The sequence below is a fragment of the Siniperca chuatsi genome, linkage group LG4, assembly GCF_020085105.1.
Source record: "Siniperca chuatsi isolate FFG_IHB_CAS linkage group LG4, ASM2008510v1, whole genome shotgun sequence".
In the NCBI taxonomy this organism is placed as follows: Eukaryota; Metazoa; Chordata; class Actinopteri; order Centrarchiformes; family Sinipercidae; genus Siniperca; species Siniperca chuatsi.
Window position 1 is genome coordinate 4,442,551 of NC_058045.1, and position 25,815 is coordinate 4,468,365.

The following is a 25,815-nucleotide window of genomic DNA, read 5'->3' on the forward strand; positions in this document are numbered from 1 at the left end:
GCTATGCTGTAATGGGATCATCACTCAGCAGCGACCAAACAGCAGCATCTCTCTGCAGGGGATTCGTCAGAAATCCATTGTACTGTAAGATATGTTTCATTAGACTTTATTATTCGTATGGAGTCAGTGGCGTCTCAGCTCTCATTACAACCACATCGGTTTACTTCCTTGAAGAATAACGCCTGGATATTTAACTAGAAAGCTGCTCAGGTTTCTTGTTTGTGTACTAGACCATCTACAAACATATGTGCACAAGTGCAGATGTAAAGCTTCACAACTAAATGTTATTAGGATCGTCAGGCTGTACACGACCACGCAGTCAGGAGAAGAGGCGTCATCAGGCAGAATAAGTGAAAACACAGAGGGTATATAATATTAAAATTATTTACTTTCCAACAGTGGTATTGGTACATTAGCTAAGGCTACAAGTCCTCTCTTATCAGAAATATTTCAGCCATATTATCTGAAAAAAGGTTGTTCACCCACCACATTAGGCGATGATGTGTTTTGTGATTTCTAATGAATCACTTTCCTTGAGACTCACTCCAATGCGTCTGAGGCCGGAGTAGAGCCCGTTCTCAATCGTGTTGCCATTCACTGTGAATTAGCTTACAGGCTATAGGCTAAGGTGGTGGCTGCTGCTCATTTGTGTCCAACAGGTAACTGACTTAGCCAGACAAATTGAGCACCACCTAGTTCGCTTGTTTTTGCTTTTGTCTGATCTCTAATATAATTTCCAGTGAATAACTCAGCCTACATGCCAAAAAAGCTGTTAGCTAGCTGATGACATCTTATGTATTTGTTGTTAAATGATCTTTTCCTAATTATAAATATTCATACAAATATTACCACTGTTGTGAAGAGCTGTGGGCGTCCAATATGGCCACAGGGTGTCTCAGGTCGAGTAGACAGGGAAGGACAGGAAAGGAAAGGGGACTGATAATATATTAAATACAACAGTTTCTATAATACTCTTTTTCTCCATCAATCTGTTTCTGTCTCTTCCTCCAGTGAAGTCCAGTACGTTGTTCTGCAGAATGTGGCAACAATGACGATTAAGAGAAGGGTGAGTTACACTTGATGCTATTTTGGTTGTTTGTGTGTGGAACTTGAAATCAAATGCTGATGGAGCTGCAGATTCACTGAGGATTTTTCTCTTCCTGTTTTTTTGCTTCGCAGGGGATGTTTGAACCGTACCTGAAGAGTTTCTACATCCGCTCTACAGACCCAACCCAGATTAAAGTCCTTAAGGTTCTTTTCTGTTCTATTGTGCTGCGATCCTTTTCTCTTTAATCACTGAATCAATGGAAGACTATTAATTCTCTCAACTCTGACGCATGGTAGTATAACATACAGTATATCGGCAGCGTCTTTTTCCTATCCTTTTAAAACCACACTGAATTATTTTCTTGGAACAAGTGGAGCAACGTTAAAATATTTTAACTGAAAAACACACAAGTATGCCAAAACTTCAAAGAGTGAGTTTTATGTAGGTGTAATTTATTTCAACCACTGTGAATGGTAAAACACTCAAACAAAGGATGCTGTTACCTTGCCATGTTGAATCAATTCCCATGAATCAGAGTGAAGCAGTTTCTAAGACATCAGTGTGAAAAAAGTACAATTTTAAAAGTGAAAGTGCCGTCTTTGACACAGTTAAGTAAACATGCTAAAGGAAAAAGCTGCACAGTAATTATTAAATAGGGTTTTGTATTAAAATTTTAAATTAAGTCTGCAGTGTTCAAAAAAGTATTTATTTTGTTTTGTTTTTTGCAGCTGGAGGTTCTCACAAATCTGGCCAACGAGACAAACATTTCCACGATTCTCAGAGAGTTTCAGGTACAGTGAAACAGAACTTTGGATGCTTTGTGAAGGGTGAATTATTTCTTCGATCAGAGCAGAAAACTAAAATTGTGCATCTGTACTTCAGCAAGGAGGGATTCGCCAGCAGCAGCCATCCTTTATGCATTACTGCACTGAGTGAATATTTTTTTTCCGGCAGACATACATTAAAAGCATGGATAAAGACTTTGTGGCTGCCACAATCCAAGCCATCGGCCGCTGTGCTACCAACATCGGCGAGGTGAGGGACACGTGTCTGAACGGCCTGGTGCAGCTGCTGTCCAACCGAGACGGTAAGTCTTTCTACGTGATACTCTAGATGCTTTTTAAGTGGTACATATTGTGGTATGTAGTGAAGAAGGAATAAATTGTTGCGGCTAGCTTTATCAGATATAGGGTCAATATGATCATCAATCCTATTAATTTGCATTTCTAAATTATAAAATAGAACATAGCACAGTGAAATAATGGAAGCAGAAGAAAACAAGTTTTAGAAGATTAGATAAAAATCTCCAAGACACAGACTTCATATCCAGACAAGCTGAAAAAACTAATTATGAGTGAAAATGAGGAACCTGTTTCAGAGCATTTCTTCAGTGAATAAGTAAGGGACTGAATTTGGATGAAAAAACTTTTTTCAATGTTCATTTATGATTTCAATGAGCAACTCTTCCTCTTGTTGTACAGAGTTGGTCGTAGCCGAGTCGGTGGTGGTTATTAAGAAGCTGCTGCAGATGCAACCGGAGAAACACAGCGACATCATAAAGCACATGGCGAAACTAACAGACAACATCCAGGTGAGAGTCTCGTTTTAAAAATGGCTGTCAACGTCTGGCTTTAAAATTTCTGGTTACAGCAAAGGAAACAGGAGTTGTACTTTCTGTTTTGAACTTTTCCCTTTGGATGTGCAGTTACATCCCTGTCTAGTACCAGTAGAAGAGGTAAATGTACACAACCATTTAATTTCATTGTAATTGTTCTCAGGTGCCGATGGCACGGGCCAGTATCCTGTGGCTGATCGGAGAATACTGTGAGCATGTACCTAAGATTGCCCCGGATGTCCTGAGGAAAATGGCGAAGTCGTTCACTAACGAAGAGGACATTGTCAAGCTACAAATCATCAATTTGGCCGCCAAGCTCTATCTCACCAACTCCAAACAGGTGTGAATGATGTTACCGAGAGCAGAAACATAACCAATACAACAAATTCTGTTAAAAATCATTTAACATTTTGTCAGTCATAGGTTTTTATACCATATAGGTGTGCTCAGATTTTTACTTTTAGAGAAAATTAACTCACAAATTAAGTTTTAATGCTTTAAGACTTTTTTAGACATACAAATGGGCCAGCTAGGGCTCAAGAAAACTAATTCAGTAACTACCGAGCAACACCCTACCAGTTACTGAGAAAATCCTGGGAAACACCTGGCAACCACCTAGTGACATTCTATCAACTAATTACCCAATGTAATGTTCACTACTTTTCATTTACATCGGGGTCATAATACCAGACTGTTATGTGACATGACCCCTCCACAAACAACCACATTTGCACACATGTACATGCGTATTCTTGTTTGCATACTGTCCTCATCCTACATGTCCTTCATATTCCTTCTTCTCGCAGACCAAACTGTTGACGCAGTATGTTCTCAACTTGGCCAAGTATGACCAGAACTACGACATCCGTGATCGGGCGCGCTTCATTCGCCAGCTAATCGTGCCCACCGAGAAGAGTGGAGCTCTCAGCAAGTACGCTAAGAAACTGTTCCTCGCCCTCAAACCTGCACCGGTCCTCGAGTCTCCATTTAAAGGTACAGAAGCCATATAAAAGTTAAAACTCTTCCATGTCTATATTAAGAAAAGGACAACTTTTAGAATAAGGAAAACTAAAATAATAGAAATTATCTGAGCGATTTCTTTAGGGCTTAATTACATTTAGTGCTTGGACTCCCTAATGAAATTGAAATTTAAGAGAGTCACTACTAACTGATTACATTTTCCTGTTGCCAGAATAAAGTTATTTCACCACTAGCACCTTCTCGCCACAGGAGAGTTGCAGGGGGGATGCAGAGGGTGAGGCGTGAGGCTAAGATACTGTGTGGGGTGAAAGGGACAGGTGCATGCTGGTGTTCTGAAAACAACAGGAAGTTAGTTATTGTAGTTTGGCCCGCTTATCAACACGATCAGCAGTTGCAGCTGTGGCTGTGACACGCAGCTCATGGAGGCAAATCAGCTACTTTAAAACACACAGACATGATACATATATTTTTAGATTCAGTGTGACTTACACTTCCACACCAATTAACGTCCATAAATCTGCTTAGAAATCATAGAAAAAAGATGCTCATAACTCCAGAACTTGCCCGAAAATCATCACATTTGTTCAAGTTTTTCTTCAGTGTCAAAGCAATCCAGTGATAGTTGTCTGTACGTCCATGGGCACATCGTAAATGTAAAGGAACTGTTAGTAGCTAATTCAGTGTACTTTTAATGGTGCCAATTTGCCAAAATGTAGCCCACACCTAACTAACTGACTCCATGGCAACATTGTACTTCCGGTTTACATCATCCAAAGCCCCCAAATTATGGGAACTGTAGTTCCAAATATTAGAGCATGAGTATGTTCTGTTCTGTGCAGATTTGCATTGTGGATTCCTTTTTTTCTTGTGTTTTTGCAGATCGAGACCACTTCCAGTTGGGTTCATTGTCCCACTTGCTGAATGCCAAGGCTGGCGGCTACCAGGAGTTGCCTGACTGGCCCGAAGCCGCCCCAGACCCCTCCGTGCGCAACGTGGAGGTGAAGGATTCTGTGCGTGCAGTGGGAACAGTAACATACAGAGACACAGGGGCCCTCTGGGGTCTCCAGGGGCCCCAAAAGGTGGAGGGGAGCGAGGGTTGCTCCTGCCCCAGAGCAGTACCTCAGAGGGGCTGGACAGAGTCACCAGAGTCTCACATCCAATATAACATTAACTCCAATATAACATTGATTCCACTAGCCATCTTTCATTCACTTACAGCTCATTAGCATTAGCTCATCGGTAACATGCATCCTTTTTGGCCTCCATCTATTTCCAAATGGATGCTGCTTAACAACTCCCCCTCCCCCCCATGGAGGAGAATGAGTCACAAAGGAGAAAAGAGGATTATAGCGTCTATTTAAAAACTTCTGATTCACTATGAAAACAGTCAGTGGTATTGAACTCGTCACCCTCTCTGCTGCACTTGCCTCTGTTCAGCAGCAGCTCGCTCACCCCGTCCAGGTGAATTCTGACCACTGTTTGAGCCAATAGCACATGTGATACAGAAGAGAACAGATTTGGGAGCTTTTCACTACAAATCAGTATCAACAGCAGTAAACCACGTCCTGTAGTCTCTGTTAGAGGTTGACCTAAGGGGGGTTTTAAGAGGCCGGCACCGACAATACTACAATATTTCAGTACAGTTGATATTATGCATCAGTAATGTATTTAATTTGGCCGAATTTTCAATTAGAAACACTATTTATACTCTACTGGACTATAGCTGAAAAAACAAACTTTCAACCAAATTCCCACCTCTTCTTCTCCATCCCATTCACTCCATGTGCCATCGGTTCATTACCAACAATGTGATCTAAATGAAGACATGATATCAAAACTTGAGTGCGTCACTTCTTTGTCAAAATCAAGACTCAACTCATAAAACCACTTGATTTTGAATTTCAGGAGTGACCTCAAGGCTTGATTTTGTCGTCATTTTTGTTAATTTTTGTTATTACAGTGTATAATTTTTTACTCACAGCCTAATGTTCCATACCCAGTGTTAACATGTCATTTACTTGTGATGCAGATTTCAAGATGAGGCCACAGGTGCATTGCTATATACCTTGAGTTTTATTTTGATTCGACTGGTGATGTACAAGAGACAGGCTTGTAAAAGATAATACCGGGAGTTTAGTATGTTTTAGCTGGCTAAGTAAGTAAAGTTACATTACTGTCGGCCGTTTTCCAAAGCATTGAATTCACTTATAATTTGATTCCCTGCCTTCTAGGCAGATATCTGCCTCCTTTGCAGAGAGTTGAAACTTGCTTGAGGTGGCTGATCCATCACAGTGAACAATTTCTCGCTTTTATTTTGTTTCACAGCGTGATAATGCAGCTCAGGCACTGTTTCGAAAACAATAATCCATTATTTAGGTAGAGTAAATGTAATACCTACAAAGCCTACTCCAAATATTTCACCAACTTGTCCAAGAGCAGTAGACATCTGTGCCTGCCCTCAGTCCCTTCTCTCAGCGCTCTTGAACAAGGAAAAGCTAAAGCTACACCACTGGTTATCCGTGTTTGTAAGTATTACAAATTGGTTTGAGGCTAATCTTTGATATATCTATTGTCACAATAACCAATTAACTACCAGCTATGACAGGCCTACTGCACAGGACACGCCTCCCACCAACCTCCATCAACTGAAACACCTGAACCCACTGAGAATAAAAACTTGTTAGCACGCAAGCAGAGAACCTGGAAATAGCTAAAAGAGGTCGATAAATTATTGGAAACGTCCAGCTTCTGCCACTCCAAATGCAAACTCGACCAAACCAATAACATCCAGTAGAGAAAAATCCATTAAAAATAACACATTTAAACATGATGGGATACTTGAACTCATCTCATCGGGCTGTGGGATCTCAAGCATGTCTCAAATCTGTGCCAGTTGTTATTCAAAGTGTATTAAAGTGAATGAAAAACAATGGACGGTTTGGAAGTGGGAACTCAGCCTAAAAACCTTTTAGTATGCTTTGAAAAATGGTCAGCAATGATGGATAATATACATGATTTGTAAAACCACCAGTATGGTCCTTGAAGTAGCAGTTCAGTTGCTCAGAAACCTGGCTGGGTCGTTAGTCCCATTACATCCACTCATGTTGTGGCTGTAAAAGCTGGGAGGGTCAGTGGATCCTCTGAAGCCCCGACCTCTCTGACAGGTTCTCCCTCTGCACATTATGCATCTCCACAGATAGAGCAAGTTATAACCACCAGCGAGGGGCGGATCGGCTTGCTGGGAGACTGGCGAGAGGTGCCCCCACCCTCGGTTTTGGGAGTGCGGTGTTTGTTTTGATGACTGCTCTCTCTTTCCTCCTATCGTCTCTCTCTGGTTGTCATAATGTAGAAACTGACGATGGTCAAGTTGAGGAGATAAGATTAATGAGATTGCACTCCTCTGTGCTGAATCCCTGAATCAGTGCAGATTAACAGAAGGTAAATGTGACAGCCGTCTTTGTTCCAAGTGGAAAGAGATCATTCTTTATCCTCTTTAAAGAAATGAAAACTGTAGAATTGAAGATGAACAAAAAGAGTCGATGCTAAATCTTAAAGACGAAGCTGATTCAAGTAGCAAAAGAAACCAGTCGCAAGGATTAGAAAGCTGAGCTTCACAGTCCATTCTCGACCTTAGAAACAGCAGTTGACAGTCTCAACTCAAGGTCCACTTACTTGCCTGTCCTGGAGCTTTCAACCACATCCCATGGTCTTCATCATCATATGAAATTTGCTCAGTCGTCAAGGAACTGTAGATGTTCAAACCTTCCATGATATTTTCTAATTATCCCATTACTCTGAGCACTTTTTAGGACTTCTCTTCTCTTTCATGTTGGTTTAAAAGTTGAGGTTGACAGTTAATTCTTGACCTCGAAAACTGCAGTTGACAAACCAATCTCCACTCAAGGTCCACTTACTCACTGATTTCCACTTACTTTTAAGCCAACAAGGACAAGGAAGTCAAATGTTGTTGTGTGATACCGAGTGATGTGATTTCTTACTCCATGACGGCTTTCCCTCTCCTGTTCCACCTGTTTCACTCTTTTTAGTTTATTTTAATCGATGCTAGTATAACATCATGCTTTGTCACTGATGAAGACATTTATACTAAATGCATTGTCATGTATTTGCTTGACGTATTAGTAAGTTGTTAATGTGACTTTTTAGTTCTTTATTTAAAGCAACTACAAAGAGTTTTTAACTGGTTATAAAACAGTCTAAATTGAATACCGATTCCACTATATGACCTACATAAGCAAACAAGACCATCAGCGAGAATATTGGCTATTTCTATATAGTTATTCTTAATGTCTGTCACCGGGTTTGATTCCCTGCGAAATCAGACGAAACGATTTACGGCACGCAGACCGGAAGAGCCTGTTTACATTTTCCCAGGCAAAGTTTCACAGTGAGTAGCAGGAGGAGATTTTTCTTTAGAGAATTTTTATTTTTGACGTTATATTTTGTGGTTATGGCTGATACTGGGGCAGGATCAGTAAAGAGAAAAAGAAAAGAACAAAATTACTATTACCGAGTAACCGAATCTGTTAGTTGTAGGCTTACATCTAACCTAGGCGTATGAACGGTACTAAAACAAAGTTGACTTTGTTTCACCATCGTCATATTACATTTATTAATCTTACATAGCAAATAGAAACATTACCTCATCGCTACGCATCATGCAAACAGCTGCTTAGACAAGAATAATAGTATTAAAAATAAGTTGCATCTTTCTTTCACTGCCGTCCAGAACAAATGCACGCGCTAGCCAGATCGAGATCTCGCGACACTACCGCTTTTGTCCACAGGGGCCGCCAGAATCACCACAGAATGAAAGTTCCTTGTAGCTGCTTTAAGTGCATATTTAAGTATGTACAGTATAATTAAGTTATATTGGAGTGGATTGATTTTACCAGGAAAAAAATTCCCTTGGTATTTAATTAACTACCTAGTTACCAGATATTGTGGTAAATAAGTATACTGTGATGAAATTTGGGGTTAATTTTTGTCTCTGTGATATCAAACTGTTCTCACACATCTTCTTTTTAGACCCAGAAACCTTCCTGTGCCTGTTTCTCTTACTTTCCTGACTTTTTTTCTAAACTTTTCCTTCCTTATCTCACCTCCATCCCAATCTTTTTCTTTTCTACATCTGCCAGGTATTTACGCTGCTTGAAAGAGTCACAACATTAACGAGTGTGAGTCAGTTAGCGGCACAGAGCCCACCTCCTTGAGCCCCAACCCATATAGCGGCAAAACCCGAGTGCTTTTTGACACCCCGCCTAATGTAGTTGCTGTTCTGTGCTTAGCTCAGTCAAAGCTACCTGAAACACAGCACCCTCTTCCTCGGTCTCTACCATTAAAGAAGTGATTCTTTTAGCAGGACGTGCGTCCTCTGACACGTCGAGATGCATTAACAGCCTTGTGGGTTTTAAATGGGGTTTGGAGCCGTCCACACTCATTAGCTGATGGCTCTGGTTAATGAGTTTGGTCACAGAAAGAGCGAGACAGATTAAAGTGTGAGAGGACAGTCACCACTCCTCAAAGACATCACTTCTCTTAATGGAATTGCTCCCTGTGTTAAAAGGAAACCATTTCTGCAACTGGTCATGAAGGCATCACCTGGTGCTAACATCTATCTGTGTTTAAAAAGAAAAGAAAAAAAACCCCTCCATACAAGCATTAGTGTCTGTACTGAATTTGTTCTCTGACTGTCAGATCTAAAAGCAGATCTGATGGCTGGCTTCATTTGGCTGCATCACGCCCAGGCAGAGGCATTCATGGCCACGCTACTGTAATCTGCCCACGTCTCTGCTTCTGTCTGAGGGGTTTGTTTCTGAGGCAGAGCTGACGGCTTACTGTCTGAACGCTGCTTCCTCTGCCAGGTGCCTGAATGGACCAAATGCAGCAGCCGAGAGAAGAGGAAGGAGAAGAAAGTGGAGAAGCCGTTCTACTCTGACTCGGAGGGCGAGTCGGGGCCAACGGAGTCAGCTGACAGTGGTAACTTTAGGGCGCTGCTGGCTGTGTTGGTGCTGTCACATCCTTTAGTCCAATCGAGTAGCGTCCACCACAGATGTGTTTGCGTGTGTGAGCATGAGATTTCTTCTGAAATCCAGTGTGACAAATTGAGACATAACCAATGTCCATTTAAAGATAAGGCCGCCATTATTCAATGTTGTTCTTCTTGTCAACAAATCCTATAAAAGGAACTAAAGTGATAACGTGTCACCAACCTTATCCTTTAATGGACACTGTTATTTTACTCTTAGTATTATCTAGTGAATATTACTACTGGTAGTAGTATGAGTTTAGTACTTTAGTATTATGTTCGTGTGAGTGAAAAGACTCAAATCTGTGTCATACTATCCTAATTGGGAATGTCAAAGATTTTTGGGGGTTTCCATAATCCTCTGGTGTGTCAAATATTTAAACTGAAACGTGACTTTTTAGTAGCGAGTGAAAATTCAGTTTGCATTACAGAAAGGAGAAATAAAAGACATAACAAAACCCTGGATGTTAGTTTACATCTGACAAGTTGTCCTGTCTTTCTAAAGATTAACAAGATTGCTTACTTAAACCTTCTTTGCTGGCTTTCGGTGTCGATGTCGATGTTTTCGAAGCCTGCACCAAATTATTACTAACAAAATGTGTGGCACAAAATTGTCCTTCTAATCTCTGTCTTTAATCATTATTGTTGTGTGTGTGTGTGTGCCTCAGTTACGACCTAAGAGAAAGAAAGTCTGGGACTGTTAGTGGTGCTCATTATAACTTGCCACTGGAAGAATGTGTCTGAAACATCAACAATACAAGGGATAATAAAAATGTGATCTTCTCCATTGATGAATGTCAAGGAAAAACCGGAACAAATAGTGATTTCACAGATCAAGAATTGAATTTAGATTTGACTTGTACACTTGGACACTTGAGTGAGTTTGATATTGATTCTTTTGAATGAGGAATTGTTTAAAACTCGATTGTTTTATGGTTCGTGTAAAAATCACTTGCTCCCAGCTCTTGTGTTGTAAGTGCATCTGTACAATATGGATATACTATAACGTGCCTGGCAGACTTTCTTGTCACTGTTTTCTGCGTAAAATAACTGACCTGCTCACCCTCTGACCCTGACCCTTTTCCCTTTCAGAGTCGGACTCTGCCAGCGGCTTGGAGAGTCGCAGCGCCAGCGAGGAGAGCGGGTCAGGATCAGAGAGTGAAGAGAGTGAGGAAGGCTCTGAATCTGAGGAAGAGGAGGAGGATGAGGAGGAAAAGGACAAGAAGAAGAAAAAGAAAGAATTAAAGAAGCCAGTGCAAGAAAGCGAAAGGTAGCACATGCTTGTGTTTTTAGGGTTACTGCCCCAGCCAAAAAGAGAACACGACTCCGAAATTTTGAATACATTTTAGATCTTAATATCTGTTAATACTAAATTCATGATATTCCATTTTGTGCGTAGGTATATCATTCATCCTTAGGTCCTGAGCCAAATCTTGACTATATAACATGCTGTCATTTTATACTGAAAGCCCTATTTGTAGTTAACTGTGGTCACTTTACTCTCTTCTGTGTGCCCTCGTGCAATCCATTTCACAGACTCTTGTTTGATAGGTAGTTCTATTTTTTTGTCTGTAAACATAACAGTAGAATCTGTCTCATCCCTTATAATAATAACTCTCTGATCCTAATGGGACCTTTGCTTTCCTTTCCAGCGAGCAGAGCAGTGAAGAAGAAGAGAGGAAGCACGAGAGGAAGAGTAAACAACGTAAGAGCGACTCGGAGTCCGAATCTGACGAGGAGGAGAGCGAGTCTGAAAGCAGTCAATCAGAGTCTGAAGACTCTGAGTCTGAGGCAGAAGTCAAAAAGAAGAAAAAGGTATCGATAATGTCTCCACATTAAAAAAAAACACACACTTAAATGTTAAACACAGGTGAAATCAGGACCCTATCTACATCTAAAAAAGATAGATAGATAAACAAAATCTAAAACTGTATTCTTGTCATTGACTTATGGACCAAACATTTCTCTATTTAGACTGCACCACCTGCACACAGTAACATAGAAATCTGTATCCATTCATGTCAGTTTTCTTTCATCTCCTTCCAGGCAGCTGTATCTAAACTTCCTTCTAAGCCTGTCAAGAAAGAGTGCAAGACGGAGAAGAAAGAAATGTCTCTGCTCGACCTCGATGATTGTGAGTATTTTCATCTCTGTAAGCTTTCTGCTCTGAAACAGAATACAAAAGTAATGACGCGCACGTCAGTAAGGTAAAGTCAATGGACAAGGACGTTTGCAAACTGTCATTATTTCTAAATATCACAGTAATAGTAGCTGTGCTTGACTATGCCAACTCTTCTGGTAATCAAGAACTAAAATGTATTCCTACAAGAGATGATATAACAAAGAGATGAATGGTTCTCACACTCCCGTCTCTGTTCCCAGTTGAACCTGCTCCCTCTCCTCAAGTCACACCCGTCAACACCTTCCTGTCCAACAGCCTTGTGACAGACCTAGAGGGACTGTCTTTGTCTGACGCTGTTCTCTCTCCGGCAGTAAGTACTTCACATGTCTCTCACCTACCTGGTTAGGGACTTCACTCTATTAGATAAATTCATAGAAAAGATTCTAGAAAAGCTGATACCAGGCTAAATCTTAAAGAGACAGTTCATCCCAAAATCAAAAATACAAATTTTTCCTCTTACCTGTAGCGGTATTTAGCCATCTACATTGTTTTGGTGTGAGTTGCCGAGTTTTGGAGATATCGGCCGTAGAGATGTCTGCCGCCACAAGCCGAGTTCCATGTAGTCCTATTATATTCAAAAAATGCAGACATCTCTACGGCTGATATGTCTTTTCTTATCCTCAGACCAGAAAAGTCTTTTTAGGATCTGAGGCCATCACGCAACCTGGATTTCTGACTTTGGCCACCTCACCACACCAACAGCAAAGCCAATGAAAAGATATTCAATTCTAAACATCTGCTTTATACTTAAAATCAATGTACTAATCAGTGCCAGTTTGTAAAGAGGAAAAATAAGTTATGAAAACAGTCCAAAGATTGGTAATGATTCTTCATCTCCTCCTCTGACTACAGACCATCGCTCCCTCCAGTGCACTGAAGAGCTACGAGCTGCTGCACCGGATCACAGGGGAGGGCCTGTCGGTGGAGTACTGCTTCAGCCGACAGCCGTTCAGCCCCGATGCGAACATGGTGGCGGTGCAGATGCAGTTCACCAACAACGCCACCTCCGACACCAAGAACCTGCACATGGAGGACGTGAAGCTCCAGTCTGGGATGAGGGTCAAAGAGTTTCCTGAGATTGGTGAGTGACGGGGCCCGATGGGGACTAAACTTTTTATTGCCATGCGATCCAAACAAGACACCAGTATTCCTTTTGCTGTTTTTAAAAAACAAACCTATGATGTCCTCCTGTTCTTAGAGCCTTACAAGTAGCGGGGATAAAATTGTACAGGTTAAGGGGTGGTGCTAGAGTAAAGGTCAGGGATCATCAAAAACACAAAGATTTATCTTTTTATATTTTATTTTGTATTTAAGTTGCAGTTTGGGCCTGATAAGGGTGCTAGACGACAATCACAAAGACCGTTAAGAATCAATCAATCTTTGAAGAGGATGACCAAATTTGTGGCAGTCTGTCCAGTAGCTGTCAGGAGTCCTTGGTCTGGACAGCATGACAGAATAGAAGCAAACCATATGAATACAAATGGCATTTAGAGGAACAAGATTGGATGGATTTATATGCTTAGATTGTATATTTTACTCCATTTGACAATACAAAAAAAATTCTACTACATGCTAATTGTATGCAGTATGTACAATTTACTAATTCTCCTAGTATACATAAATCTAGGGTAGGTAATGTATTTCAGAAGCATTTTTTGTTATTGGGGGGGGGCTGAGAAAAATCTGGTATCGGTGGCTGTTGCAGGCCTGTAATAAGTCATCATTTCATTTGGCCCCAATGAAATGAGTGACCGGCCTACCTGCCTGTCTACCTACCTACATGATGCACTCTGCCCGTGCATCATGTAGAAAGAAAATGTGTTTTGCGGTATCCATACTGACTTTTTAGAGTATACTTTATCTTGTCAGTTTTCCATTGTGAACACAGCACATATTCAAAACCTGCTTAGAGTTAGTATGTAGTAATGTAATTGGTACATAGCTTAGATGTTTCAGTGAATCACACATAACGCAGCACACAGTTTGCGGTAGAGGACACATGTTTAATCTCAGATCAGAGTAGCTGAGTAGCTGACTGAAGAGGTCTTTGTTCTTGTGTGTTGACAGAGCTGCTGCCAGCAGGTGAGACGGCCACAGCTGTGATGGGCATCGATTTCTGTGACTCAACACAAGCGGCGAACTTCCAGCTGTGGTGAGATGGATTCTGTGTTTTAGCGTGCAGCCTCTCTGCAGTCCTCACGTAGTACTGCGTGAAAACAGATGAACTATTTCTCATAAATCTGTTGAGTTTTCAAATTACGCTCACTTTGTTGCATGTGTCTGCAGGCCAAGTGCAATATTGTTTTAAACTCACAAATGTGATATTTCACCCAGGATCGGTGCTCTGTGTACAGCACTGAGGAAACAAATAAAACAATAGTAATATAAGTTCAGAAATTCCCCTGCCCTTTTAGAAAAATAATAATTCCTAAAACTGCTCTTTTTTTCATGTCTGTCTCCGTTTTCAGCACTCACACCAGGAAGTTCTACGTCTCGATTCAGCCGCCGGTTGGGGAGCTGATGAGGCCCGTCTTCCTGACAGAGAATGAGTTTAAAAAGGAGCAAGGTGAGTGATAAAAGGACATTTAAATAATTCTATTGAGGAATATGTAGAATATAAAAACACTATGACTTTACTGCCATCACATTAAACAACTCTATAATAATGGGAAAGAGGAGTCAGTTACTACTGTATGTCTGTACTGTGTGGAGGTGGATATACAACTGATGTCTCATATTTCCTTTCCTACTAATTCTCTCTATCAATTTATTATTATTATTATTATTATTTTCTTTTTCAAATGTATTTACATTTATACAAAAACAGTAAGTTGTCATGGGCAACATAATATTTGTACAGGAAATGGGTCTCCCAATGATGTGTTATATCTCATAGGTACATGTAGTCCATTTTTGCCAGTATTTTACATATTGATCAAATCGTAATCTTAAAGGTAACTTTCTACACACAGTTTTTTTCACAGTTGCAGTCCAGTCGTCCTTTTGTTGGAGGGTTTGTCAGCAGCCATTTCCGTATGATGGCTTTCTTGCAATCAGCCAAAAGTATTTTAAAGAGCAAGGTATAATGTGACAAAAGAGCAAACAACCTCTGTTCATTATTTCATTATTCTGAGATCATATTGTAGGTAAATATATGATGTTGCTGAAAAGGCAAGGCAAGTTTATTAGTACAGCACATTTTAACAACAAGGCAATTCAAACTGCTTTACATAAAACATAAAAGCAACATAGGGCAATATAAAAAGACTTTTAAATACAAGAGTTACATAGAAAATAAAAACAAGATAAAACAGGAGAGTAAAAGTTACAGTGCAGTGTAAGAAATTAATCATTATTTGATTTAATAAAAGGCAGCGGCAAAAAGAAACGTCTTCAGCCTTGATTTATTAGCTGCTAACAGCTAATAAATCAAGGCTGCAGTGCCATGGTTTGTTTCAGTAAATCAGAACTTTGATCAACAAAAGTGCAGCAGGTTTTCTTTCTCTTTTTTCTCTTTTCTCATTTGAAGCTGACAAAGACAGTCTGATGTGTGCATTCAATAACTGAACACAAACAAGGCCCACTGATTAAATGACTGTAATAAGGCCAATTGAGGAGGAAATCTTTAAAACATTTACAGTAGGAGAGAACAAAATCAACATCACTTGTCTTTTCTCCTCATCAGCATTTGTTTCAAGATTTTGTCCCTATAGTTTAAGCTGTACACACATTTAATGTCCTTTTTATGTTACGTTTAAATAAATGCAACACCTGTAAGTGTGTGTATGCATTTAAAGTAACATTTAGTCACATTTTTTGATTTGTATTCTTCTATAATAGTTAACAGTATGTAGTCACATGAATAATCACAGTATTGCATGTTTCTTTATTTCAATAGGAAGCCTTGATCGCCTTTCAAACTGTTTGCTGCACAATAGTTTCATCAGTGCAGGAAACTAAGGGTCTGTCTCAGTACCTACACTTGAGTTAATTAATGATAACGAGGCCCTCTCAGATCTTTTGTTGTTTTTATTTAATTTCCACATAATGAGCAAATATATATAATGAAACGTACAGTATTACAGTTACATTCAGATGATGGTAAAAAGAAACGCAAATTCAGGAGTAATATAGTTAATAAAGACAAACATGTAGCTCTACTGTGCATAAAAGAGAGCTAACATATTATTTTGAAAGTTTTATATCTGCTACTTTTTTTTAAGGGATGAACATATTTTTCAAAATCATTTATAATAAGATAGAACTTTATTTATCCTGAGGGAAATTGTTGTGCAGCTGTAAAGTAGGAAAGACTGCAAATATAAAGTATATCAATAAACAGATATCCAAAATCCAAAATGCTAAACATATAAACAAGGTTAACAGTAAGGATCATAAGTTGATCATATCTCAAGTTGCTAACAACTAATAAGATATGATATTTATTTATGTTGACATTGACAACATCAGTTATATAATATTGCTTTTTTCGAGAAGAATAGTTTTTTTAATTTAGTGATAACCATCAGTGGAGGTTCTACCATAACTGTTTATAGTGTTTGGGCATAAATAATAATATTCAGGCTGAATCCAGCATGGCATAAACTTCAGCTTCTTCATGTCTGTTGGTTAATGTCAGTCACCAGCTCATCGGCGCACTACCACCATCACCTGGCCTGGTGTTGCGCAGTAGACCGCGGTGAATCTCGGGATACATTTAGCTCTGAGCACTTCTTCGAAGCGGCATTAGGAAAAGTGCTTAGAAAGTTTGGATTAAATGTACTGTGTGTTGGTATATTTCCGACGTGGGACATACTTGCCTACTACCTGGCGATGCGTGGGTATTGGGACAGATCTTAAGAGTTTACTGGCCACTTTAAATCCACCAAAACCCAACCAGAGGTCTGTACTACGAAACAGGATTTGGGGTTAGCGAGGTAACTTCAGGTTTAACCCTGGGTTTGTTGGGTTTTTTTAGGGTTACGACCGTGGTTCACTTCTTACCGGGGTAGATCGCCTTGGTAACTTATGCTGAACACCTAACCTGCTCTGGAGCACAGGCGACAGAACCCTTGTGCTTTACCGATATCATCCTACAACAGAGGCTGATTGAAGCACTAAAGCCTTGTACTTGTAGTATAAGATATGAAATAAAGCCTACTTATCACTGTGAATTAGGTTTTTATATTTATCTTATTTGCTCCCGAGGCCGTTTCACACTGCTCAGGTTGCAGCTCAAAGAATAAGGCTAAAATGATCATAAAAATACATCTAAGCAAGACATTAATTTAATGGAATACACAAATCTTCCTACCTTCTTATAATTTTGTCTCATAATTTTTAGGTTTGTATTAAATTCTTAACTATTGAGTTACATTATACTTTATTCTTGACGCTGCACTTAAGTCTGGCACTACTCTATTTTAAGTTTTAATTCACCCAATGCTTTACATTTTATCCTTGGTGTTTTATTTATGGTTTTAAGCCATCCATTGTTTTTAAATTTTATTCCTCTTTTATTCCCTACTCCTGCCTGTTTATTCACTGTGTGTTTTATTGTTGTGTTTTATGTGTAAAGTACTTTGTAAGTGCATAAGTACAAATAAACTTATTATAAATGTAATTATAGTCGGATCTCATGCCCTAATAATGGGGCAGTGATATTATAAGCCTATTAATTTAGGCATTCACACAGTCCGGCAGTTTTCTTGGCAGCTGCAGCTGTGTTGCTTTCAGCCTGGGTTACGTGTTCAACTGCTTCGTATTTGTCTAATATTATTGTTGTCTCTTCTCTGCTGCTAGTAGACTTGACCATGATTGGTCATATGCTACAAACACCGCCCCTTTTATGCGAACGCGCTCATAACTAGATTGGGAAAACCTGGCTCGACTTACCGAGTTGATAACCGCCATCATGTGACCGCTTAGCGTGACTGTGGTTGTTAGGGTTAGTGAAGCCAGATAACGGAAAGATATCCTGGGTATGTTGAACTTGCTTCGTAGTACAGGCCCCAGGTTTTAATACAAAGTTTGGTAGAGCAGCTACAGACAACAGTTACCAGCATGTTTCTGTGTTCACTTCCCATCCTGACTAACAATGAGCGAGTTTTGAGCTCAAACAAACCCATAGTGCCTCTTTAAACATGTGTCATATCCACGGTTCCTCCCTCTTCGTACTGTCCGCAATAGAGAAGCTATTACAGAATCTAGGTAAGTTGGCTTTGATAGATTTGTTTTTCCCAGCCATCTGTGTGCCCACCTGCCTTTTAGCCAACCTCAACCTCACACAGACCCCCCTCCCCTCCTCTAATGCCTCCTGCTGACTCCCCCGCCTTCCCTCCTGCCTTGGTAATCAACACTTAACTGCATCTCCAGGTCTGCAGCTGCAGACAGACTCACCTGTACTAACCTGCATCTTTATAAAGGCCGCTCACACTCTGCTACACCAGGAATGACCGGAAATGCTCATCCACTGATCCTGATTCACTCTTCAAGCACCATGTGAACAAAAAGTAATAACATCAAGCTCAGAGCAGCACTCGCTCATGTGCACCATCGCTCTTATTTCTGTTCCCTGAGCTTTCGAACTGCTGATATAACCACTGACCATGTTGGGAAAGTGTTGCAGTATAACAATATATAATAACAATGCATTTTTCTTTGTCTGAATGGTTTGTTGCACATTCAAACCTTGTTAGCACAGATTGCTTTTGTGATTCGCAGGTCAAAAGACATCTTGCCGAGTAAGAGCTTTTTTTTTTTAGGCATCTTGGTTTCAATTACTATATTTCAACGTGCAACTAACAATTATTTTCATCAGTGATTCATTTGCTGATTATTTTTTATTAATTAATTCTTCATTTAGTCCAGTGTTTTACAGCATTTTTGGCTCAGGACCCTTTAAAACAAAGCTTTTTCTTTTTTTGGGGAGTTTTTCCTAATGAAGGAAAGAGGGTGTCGCTATACAGAATGTAAAGCCCTTTGAGACAAATTTGTGATTTGTTATATTCGGCTATATAAATAAAATTTACTTGAAATACGTCTGTATGTGGTGTCCAGTTAAACCAAAGATTCAAAGTGTTTTATTTTAGGTTAGGAACCACTGGTTTATTCTATAAGAACCCCAAAATGATGTCTTCAGATTGCTTGTTTTATGTGACCAATAGTCCAAAAAGATATTTCAATTTTACAATGATGTAAAGAATCCAACTCTCACCTTTAAGGAAGCTGGAACCATCCCATGTTTGGCATTTTTGCTTGATAAATGACTTTTATCAATGACGATTAGTCGGTTAATCATTGATTCAATTGTTTCTGATGAATTTTCTGTCAAGTGACTAATTGTTTCAGCACTAGTTAGGACTTGCTTCACAGTGAAATACAGTCATTCTGTAAAGGCTCAGTGAATAGCCAGGTTTGAACCCAGATGCACGACTCAAACAAACAGATTAGGTAAAATTTCACATTTCGTGGTCAAAAACAAGGCATAAGTCAAAACCAGGCAGGCAGATCAAAACAGGCAAACTTTTCCAAAAAGGGGTCAGGCAAGCGGAACAAAAGGCTGGAAAGCTACGATGGGCACAACAGATTATCCAGGCAAGGAATGACTGGAAATGGGCCAGTATGCACACTGCAGGGCTGATGAGGGGAAAGTGGGAACAGATGAGCAGGTGGGCGGGGAAGGTCAGGTGATAGGAAAGGCGGGAAAAGGGGGTTACTACAGGGCAGGAGGGAGTGGCTGCATCGGAAATGACAGGAGAGTTAATATGTGGCAGGGAAAAACAGGAACCGGCTGGGGTTGTGACACATTCAAATGCTGCTGAAACAACAACCAATGTATATGTGATCACGACGTGAAAAACTAGATTTTCAACTGGATGTCTTTTGACCTGCAAGTCTCCAAAATCAATGCTGGGTAGGGAGCCCCCACTTTCAAATAAGATGCTTAGTTCTTAAAGAGAAAACTGCTTCGGTGCCAAATGTCTTTCAGACTACATTGAAAACTCATGAGGCATTGAACTCGGCTTGTGGTGCACAAATTTGCCTCTTCGTTGCTTCAAATTGACCAAGAGAACAGAGTCACCCCTCTACTGTGTTCAGTGGGAAGCATCAGTGCATTCCAGTTTAAGTTTCATTAGCATTTATTGATGTATTGAATATTACATCAATCTCCTTAAGGGCTGCAGGAGATGCTTGTGTATAAATCACTGTAGTGTTAGCCAAATATACAGTATCTGTATATAATACTGTATATGTCTGTAGCTGGTAGATATCCTGAAATATATTTGATTTTATTTGACTTCATATATAAAACAGCACTGTAGTGAGTCCCCACACTGATACTGTACAAGCAGCACCCTGTTATGTATTGTTGTATTAGTAATAACTGCTTTTATGCTACTACGAGAGAGAAACTAAGCAGCAGCCAACTTTAGAGCTTTCCAGTTTGACAAGTGCTCTGCTCACTCCTCTACAGGTCAGCTGATGGGTATGAACGAGATCACGGAGAAGCTAACCCTGGACGTAAAGTGCCGGAACGAACACGCCATCGTCCAGAGGGTGACCACCGCTGCCAACCTCAGCAGGGTCCCCTGCGGGTCAGATAAAGAGTGCAGGTGAGAAGAAAGAAAGAAAATAGGAAGTGTGCTGTGTGCGACAAAAAAGATGCATCATCCCTTCAAGTAGCAATGTGTGTGTGAGATCCTGTGTATATTCACACATTTCAGGTTGAAATTTCAATCAGTAAAGCTTGTGTGTATAATGTATTTTAATCGATGAATTGTTGATATATCCACCTCGGTGGTGGAGTAGCATAAAACATACAAACTGGCACAATGTCTGTGGTTGGAGCAGATTTCAGCTCTAAATGGTTGGTTCACCCAAATAAAAAAAAAAGCACGTAAAGCAAGTAAAGATGTGAGTAATGATATGAAATCCCTCGCTCGTTGTTTTCGTGTGATTATCTAAAAATACTTGGTAGACGGAAAGAGTAACATGTCAAGATAATCCTAATCTGCAAAAACATGTTCTGAGACACTGTTTGTTTTGGCCTGAGTGTCTAAATACCACCAGAGGTAAATGAGAACTTGTGTTTGTAATTTGGTGAATCAACCTTTCGGTGTAGCGCCCTCATCAGGCTAACAGGTGAAAGTTGTAAGAATAGCTGGATTAAGTTTTTAATGTGAGTTTTGGCTTTTCAAACATTTTGACCTGTAATTAGAGCGCCCCCGTCTGGCTAATCACTGCAGTGGTTTCAAACGTCTCAAAACACAGCAGGCAAAATGTATCATCTCTCTGTGTTTTGCTAAAAGTGGACCAGTGTTTATGCTACAATGTCATCAAATAACATCTTATAACATGTTTTAAACACGGGAGCACAATATGTATGCAGAACTGGGTGATAGTGAAGTATTAATGTTCATATTGTGGTTCACAGTTCTCATGACAACAAAAAATGAATGATTTGACTAATTGTGTCAAAAATCATCACAAGATCTGGTGAGAATACTTGAGAATATGCCCTTATTTATTTGATTTGAACATTTTACCAAATGATGATAAATATTTTAGTAAATATCTTGACACACCGGAATCAAGATAGTGTTTAATAACTACTTATCACAGTATTGTTTTGTCAAGATTTCCCACCTCTATTTAAAGATGCACTATTCTTCCCTCCACGTAAAAGCAGGTTTGGCCTTCAACGGTTAGAAATTCTGATTCTTTATTTAGATTCATTAAGTTAACCGTGTGCCGATTTTAACACCAGAAACACAGTATAAATGTATTTTAGTCATTTCAGCTTATTCTTAGTGGCAGGAATATTTTTAAATGTGAGAGCACCGGTGCAAAATCCATCATTTTGTTTTTGTCTAAATTAAAGAGGATCTCAACAGATCGCAGATAAATGAACGGGCCATTTAGGAAAGCTTTTGTGCGAATTTCTTTACAGCATCATGCGTAGATGTTTAAAAGACTCCAAGTTAGGTCATTATTGTGGACTTGTCAGACTGTTCTTCATGTTGTTTGAACCTGCTGATTGACACACGTGTATCCCTCCTTTATTCTGTGGCTTCATTTATACTTTCTGATCTTTGCTGCTTTGACTTCAGTCCTCCTGTTCCTCCTCCTGATCATCCTGTCCACAGGTTCGCGGGCAGGACGGTGACCAGCGGCAGCTTGGTGTTGGTCACCGTGGCGACCAAGGAGGAAGGAGCCGGCCAGCTGATGGTCAACTGTGAGAAAATGGTGATCGGCACCATGCTGGTGAAGGACATCCTCCTGGCTTTGACGCAGTGATGCGTGCCGGCGCTCGACCTTTTGCCCCTCTGCCCCCTCACTCCAACACACCTCTCACATATCGTCCGAGGCTCATCACAGGTGTAGCATCTCCTCCATTCTCCTGTAATCAGTGAGGAAGTTTCCAGAATGTTTAATTCCAGTTTGTTGTTTTGTTCAAGAGCCCTCTACTTTTAGAAATGACTCCTATATTCAGTGAATGCCACAGCTGTACTGTACGTGATATTTTTGACAATCAGACATGACTGATATGAAATCCCTTGCCCCCTTTTAAAGTTTCTTACATGCCAATGTCCAAAAATACTTATTTGGAACAGACTTTCCTTCTTTGAGGAGCAAGGAATTGGATTTATTGGAGATATGTGCATCTTTTACGGGTTCAAAACCTTAGATTTTCTTTTCACAAGGTCGATTTACTGTTTTCGAAGCTTTCAACCACATCTTGCGGCCTTTTTAAGCAGATGGAGTTACTCGCTTGTCATAGACTGAGACTGAATGAAAGCAAGGCAATTATTTGTAGAGCACCTTTCAACATAAGATATAAAAAAGTATTAAGACAAGTTATAAAAGAAACACGAGACAATATAAAAAGACATAAATAGGATTTAAAAAGAGTAAAATAAAATAGAAGATAAAAATAAGCTAAAATTGATAAAACAGGAGAATTAAAGTTGCAGCGCAGCTACAGTGTAGCAGCAGATCAGGAAACAGGCGACATCAGCTGTCTGTGAAACACCAGACTTAAAACCGGCCACAGCTTCAGCTGGGAAGAGCTCAAAGTCAGTGTTGACCGGAGAAAGATAAAGGAGGCGATTCACATCCAACGATACCCCCCAAAATATGACCACCTGTCATAACGTGACCATACTTACATACTCCATTTGCTGGCCATGAGATGCGGTTGAACGTTTCGAAAACACAAAGTTAGTGAACCTTGTTTTGAGAATTTTTTCGTCGAAACAAAAGGAGGTCTTTCTCCAACCATATTCTGAGAAAATCAATTAAAAAATGATCCAGTTTCACTCAGAAAATTTAGTTTTTACTGCTAGAGTTTTGGTGAAATTATTTAGAATAATTCCCAATAAGTAATTCTTATTCTTTGACGAGTATCACGCCAATTTTCACTTTTAGCTTAGTTATTAGCAGTCAGACTGTTTTAAGATGAAGATAATATAAAAGTATAAAGTAATAGATTATATACTGTAGGTATAAACTCCCCAAAAACACGTCACCACAAAAAACAGACCATAAAATCAATATAATCAATTCTCATCCAGTTATTTGACATTTGTCATTACTTGAATGTAGCATGAAGGTTCGACTGAGACAACAACTACCTATAACTGAGTCATTCCATTTTGGCACAATAAATATTGTTAATAATAACTCAACGCTCCTGGGAATAAAGGAAGATCTTCATCTCAAATTCTGCGATTTTAGCATTTGCCTGGCTGTCATAGTGCACGTTCATTACAAAAGTGGGGCATTTATAAAAACTGAAGATGTATAAATGTTATTGTATGTATTGCAACATGTAATACAGTACTTACTATAGTACTTTACTATAAGTAAAGTGTGTGTCTGTGTGTGTGTGTGTGTGTGTGTGTGTGTGTGTGTGTGTGTGTGTGTGACGACATTGAATATTGACCTGGCAAACTTTAACTGGCCGTTTTCAAAATGACACTTGACTTGAAATCATCCTGAAGCACATAATAATCATCAGTCCAGTGGACACAAGCAAGAAATAATTCTGATGACTGCTACAAAGATTCAAAAATTATTTGCCTGCCTTACATTTAATTGTAGATTCATAAATTTGCCTAACAAACCAATTTTCTAATGCAAATGTTATTTGTGGCAGATTTGCAGAAAAATCTTAAAAATTACTGAAACAAATCAACTTGACATTAGTCTCCAAATTCTAGGGCTTCAACTAACATATATATATAATATTTACATTCGAGAAGCTGGAATCAGTTTTTTTCTTCTTCGCATTTTGGCAAAAAAAAAGAATTAAACCAAACCGATCAAAATAGCTGCCAATTAATTTTCTGTCGATCGACTAATCGTTTTGCTTATCAAATTCATGGTTGAAACTTTGCTTTTAGAACAAGGTTTAATGGATTTTTAAAGAAATAATTCGACATTTTGGGAAATGAGCTTATTTGCTTCCTTGCCGAGAGTTAGATGAGAAGAACGATACCACTCGAATCGCTACCGTAAGCTAATGTCAGGAGGTGCTTAGCTTAGCTTAGCTTAGAACCGCTATCCTGGCTCTGTCCAAACGTAACAAGATAACACAATTTGTCGTTTTTACACTCTGGTTTTTGTACGGATTAAACGAACATGATGTGTTAATTAGCGAGCTTTAGAGGTGGATTTAGTTACTTCTGGACAGAACCAGGCTAGCTGTTTCCCCCCGTTTCCAGTAATTGTGTTAAGCTAACGGGCTGCTCTCTTTAGCTACATATTCACTACACACAAACGTAAGGGTGGTATCGATCTTCTCATCTAACGTTTGGCAAGACAGCAAAGAGGCGTATTTCCCACCCAAAAAAAACTAATTTAGGATTAAAATGTAGCCTTCCCTACCTAAACACGCTCACAGCTTATATTTATTGGTAAACAAACTTTTCCCAAATTTCAGTTTGACTCTATGTAAAGGTAGAATTTAGTTTATGAGCATGAATTTTAATACCTAGAGATTATAACTGAAATAGTGCTTATGATAACGTCAAACATTTTCAAGTTGAGTGATGCCTTGATCTCATTTGTCAAGCAACACTGTTTTCATGCCTTTTTATATTTTGATTTCGAGTCAGAGGTCATGTGGCTTCTCTTTTCTTATGGACCCTCATGTGTCCAGCCGCTGCACGTTTCTTATCTTTAACACATTATCTGTGTATTTATTTATTGTTTCTTTACTGTTTTACCAAAGGAGTACATTACAGTCAAGCTTCAGCCCTCGTCAGAGAACCGAGCAGCAGCAATGGACGGTTTTATTTTAGCCTTTTTGTGCCCGTTTGCATTGTTTACCATTTTACCACACACACCTGAAATTTCACTGCAGCACAGTCATGATGAAGAATGTTAAGAGTAAGAAACTCTGCTTTTAATGTAAAAGTCTACTGAAAAAGAGAATGCTTTCAAGGAAACAGTTGGATAAAATAATTTTCCAAAATCATAATTCATGTCTGACGATTTGTTTTATCTGCATCTGCTATCAAATATCCAAAAGTATGGTTTATCATACTCTTGTGTGTGGTTGTGAAATGTGAAGTATTACAGGTTTATTTATTATACAAATAAAAAATACAGATACATTGTCATGTGTCTTCTGTTTTATGGAAAACTAAGCAAACTGGCAGTTGTAATTATTGAAGGGACAGTAAACACGTTGAGCTCAAAACACTGGCAGTTTGAGTAATGATAGGAAAAAAGGAAGTTGTAAACAGCCTGCTGTATTTTCTCAAAACATACTCATCCATCTGTTCAGAGTTTCTACCACAAGTGTGGCCTCTTTGTAGCATACTGTTGCAAAATACAGAAGACATTTTCCTGAACGCATGTCAAATAATTTCAGGGGACGTCCTCATTTTCTAGTGTTTTCAAAAGTGGTGGAAAGTAATTAAGTACATTTACTT

At 39.4% G+C, this 25,815-nt stretch overlaps 1 protein-coding gene across 10 annotated transcripts in view; it reads left to right on the forward strand.

Annotated features, from left to right (window-relative positions):
• The window catches only part of LOC122875048 (AP-3 complex subunit beta-2), a 48,447-nt gene extending 22,947 nt beyond the window's left edge, over window positions 1–25,500 (forward strand). For 2 of the 10 annotated variants that reach the window (XM_044193789.1, XM_044193785.1), the window contains exons 10-28: window positions 1,012–1,066; window positions 1,180–1,251; window positions 1,777–1,839; window positions 2,003–2,135; window positions 2,530–2,639; window positions 2,827–3,003; window positions 3,470–3,656; window positions 4,524–4,654; window positions 8,801–8,839; window positions 9,527–9,641; window positions 10,783–10,960; window positions 11,343–11,505; window positions 11,737–11,824; window positions 12,073–12,182; window positions 12,725–12,953; window positions 13,940–14,024; window positions 14,341–14,438; window positions 20,349–20,487; window positions 21,985–25,500. In XM_044193789.1, the coding sequence (XP_044049724.1) occupies window positions 1,012–1,066; window positions 1,180–1,251; window positions 1,777–1,839; window positions 2,003–2,135; window positions 2,530–2,639; window positions 2,827–3,003; window positions 3,470–3,656; window positions 4,524–4,654; window positions 8,801–8,839; window positions 9,527–9,641; window positions 10,783–10,960; window positions 11,343–11,505; window positions 11,737–11,824; window positions 12,073–12,182; window positions 12,725–12,953; window positions 13,940–14,024; window positions 14,341–14,438; window positions 20,349–20,487; window positions 21,985–22,171 (2,359 nt within the window). In that variant the 3' untranslated portion in view covers window positions 22,172–25,500. The remainder of the gene's footprint in view (window positions 1–1,011; window positions 1,067–1,179; window positions 1,252–1,776; window positions 1,840–2,002; window positions 2,136–2,529; window positions 2,640–2,826; window positions 3,004–3,469; window positions 3,657–4,523; window positions 4,655–8,800; window positions 8,840–9,526; window positions 9,642–10,782; window positions 10,961–11,342; window positions 11,506–11,736; window positions 11,825–12,072; window positions 12,183–12,724; window positions 12,954–13,939; window positions 14,025–14,340; window positions 14,439–20,348; window positions 20,488–21,984) is intronic. The other 8 variants (XM_044193790.1, XM_044193786.1, XM_044193791.1 and 5 more) reach the window with 5 other exon arrangements.
• The last annotated feature ends 315 nt before the right edge of the window (window positions 25,501–25,815 follow it).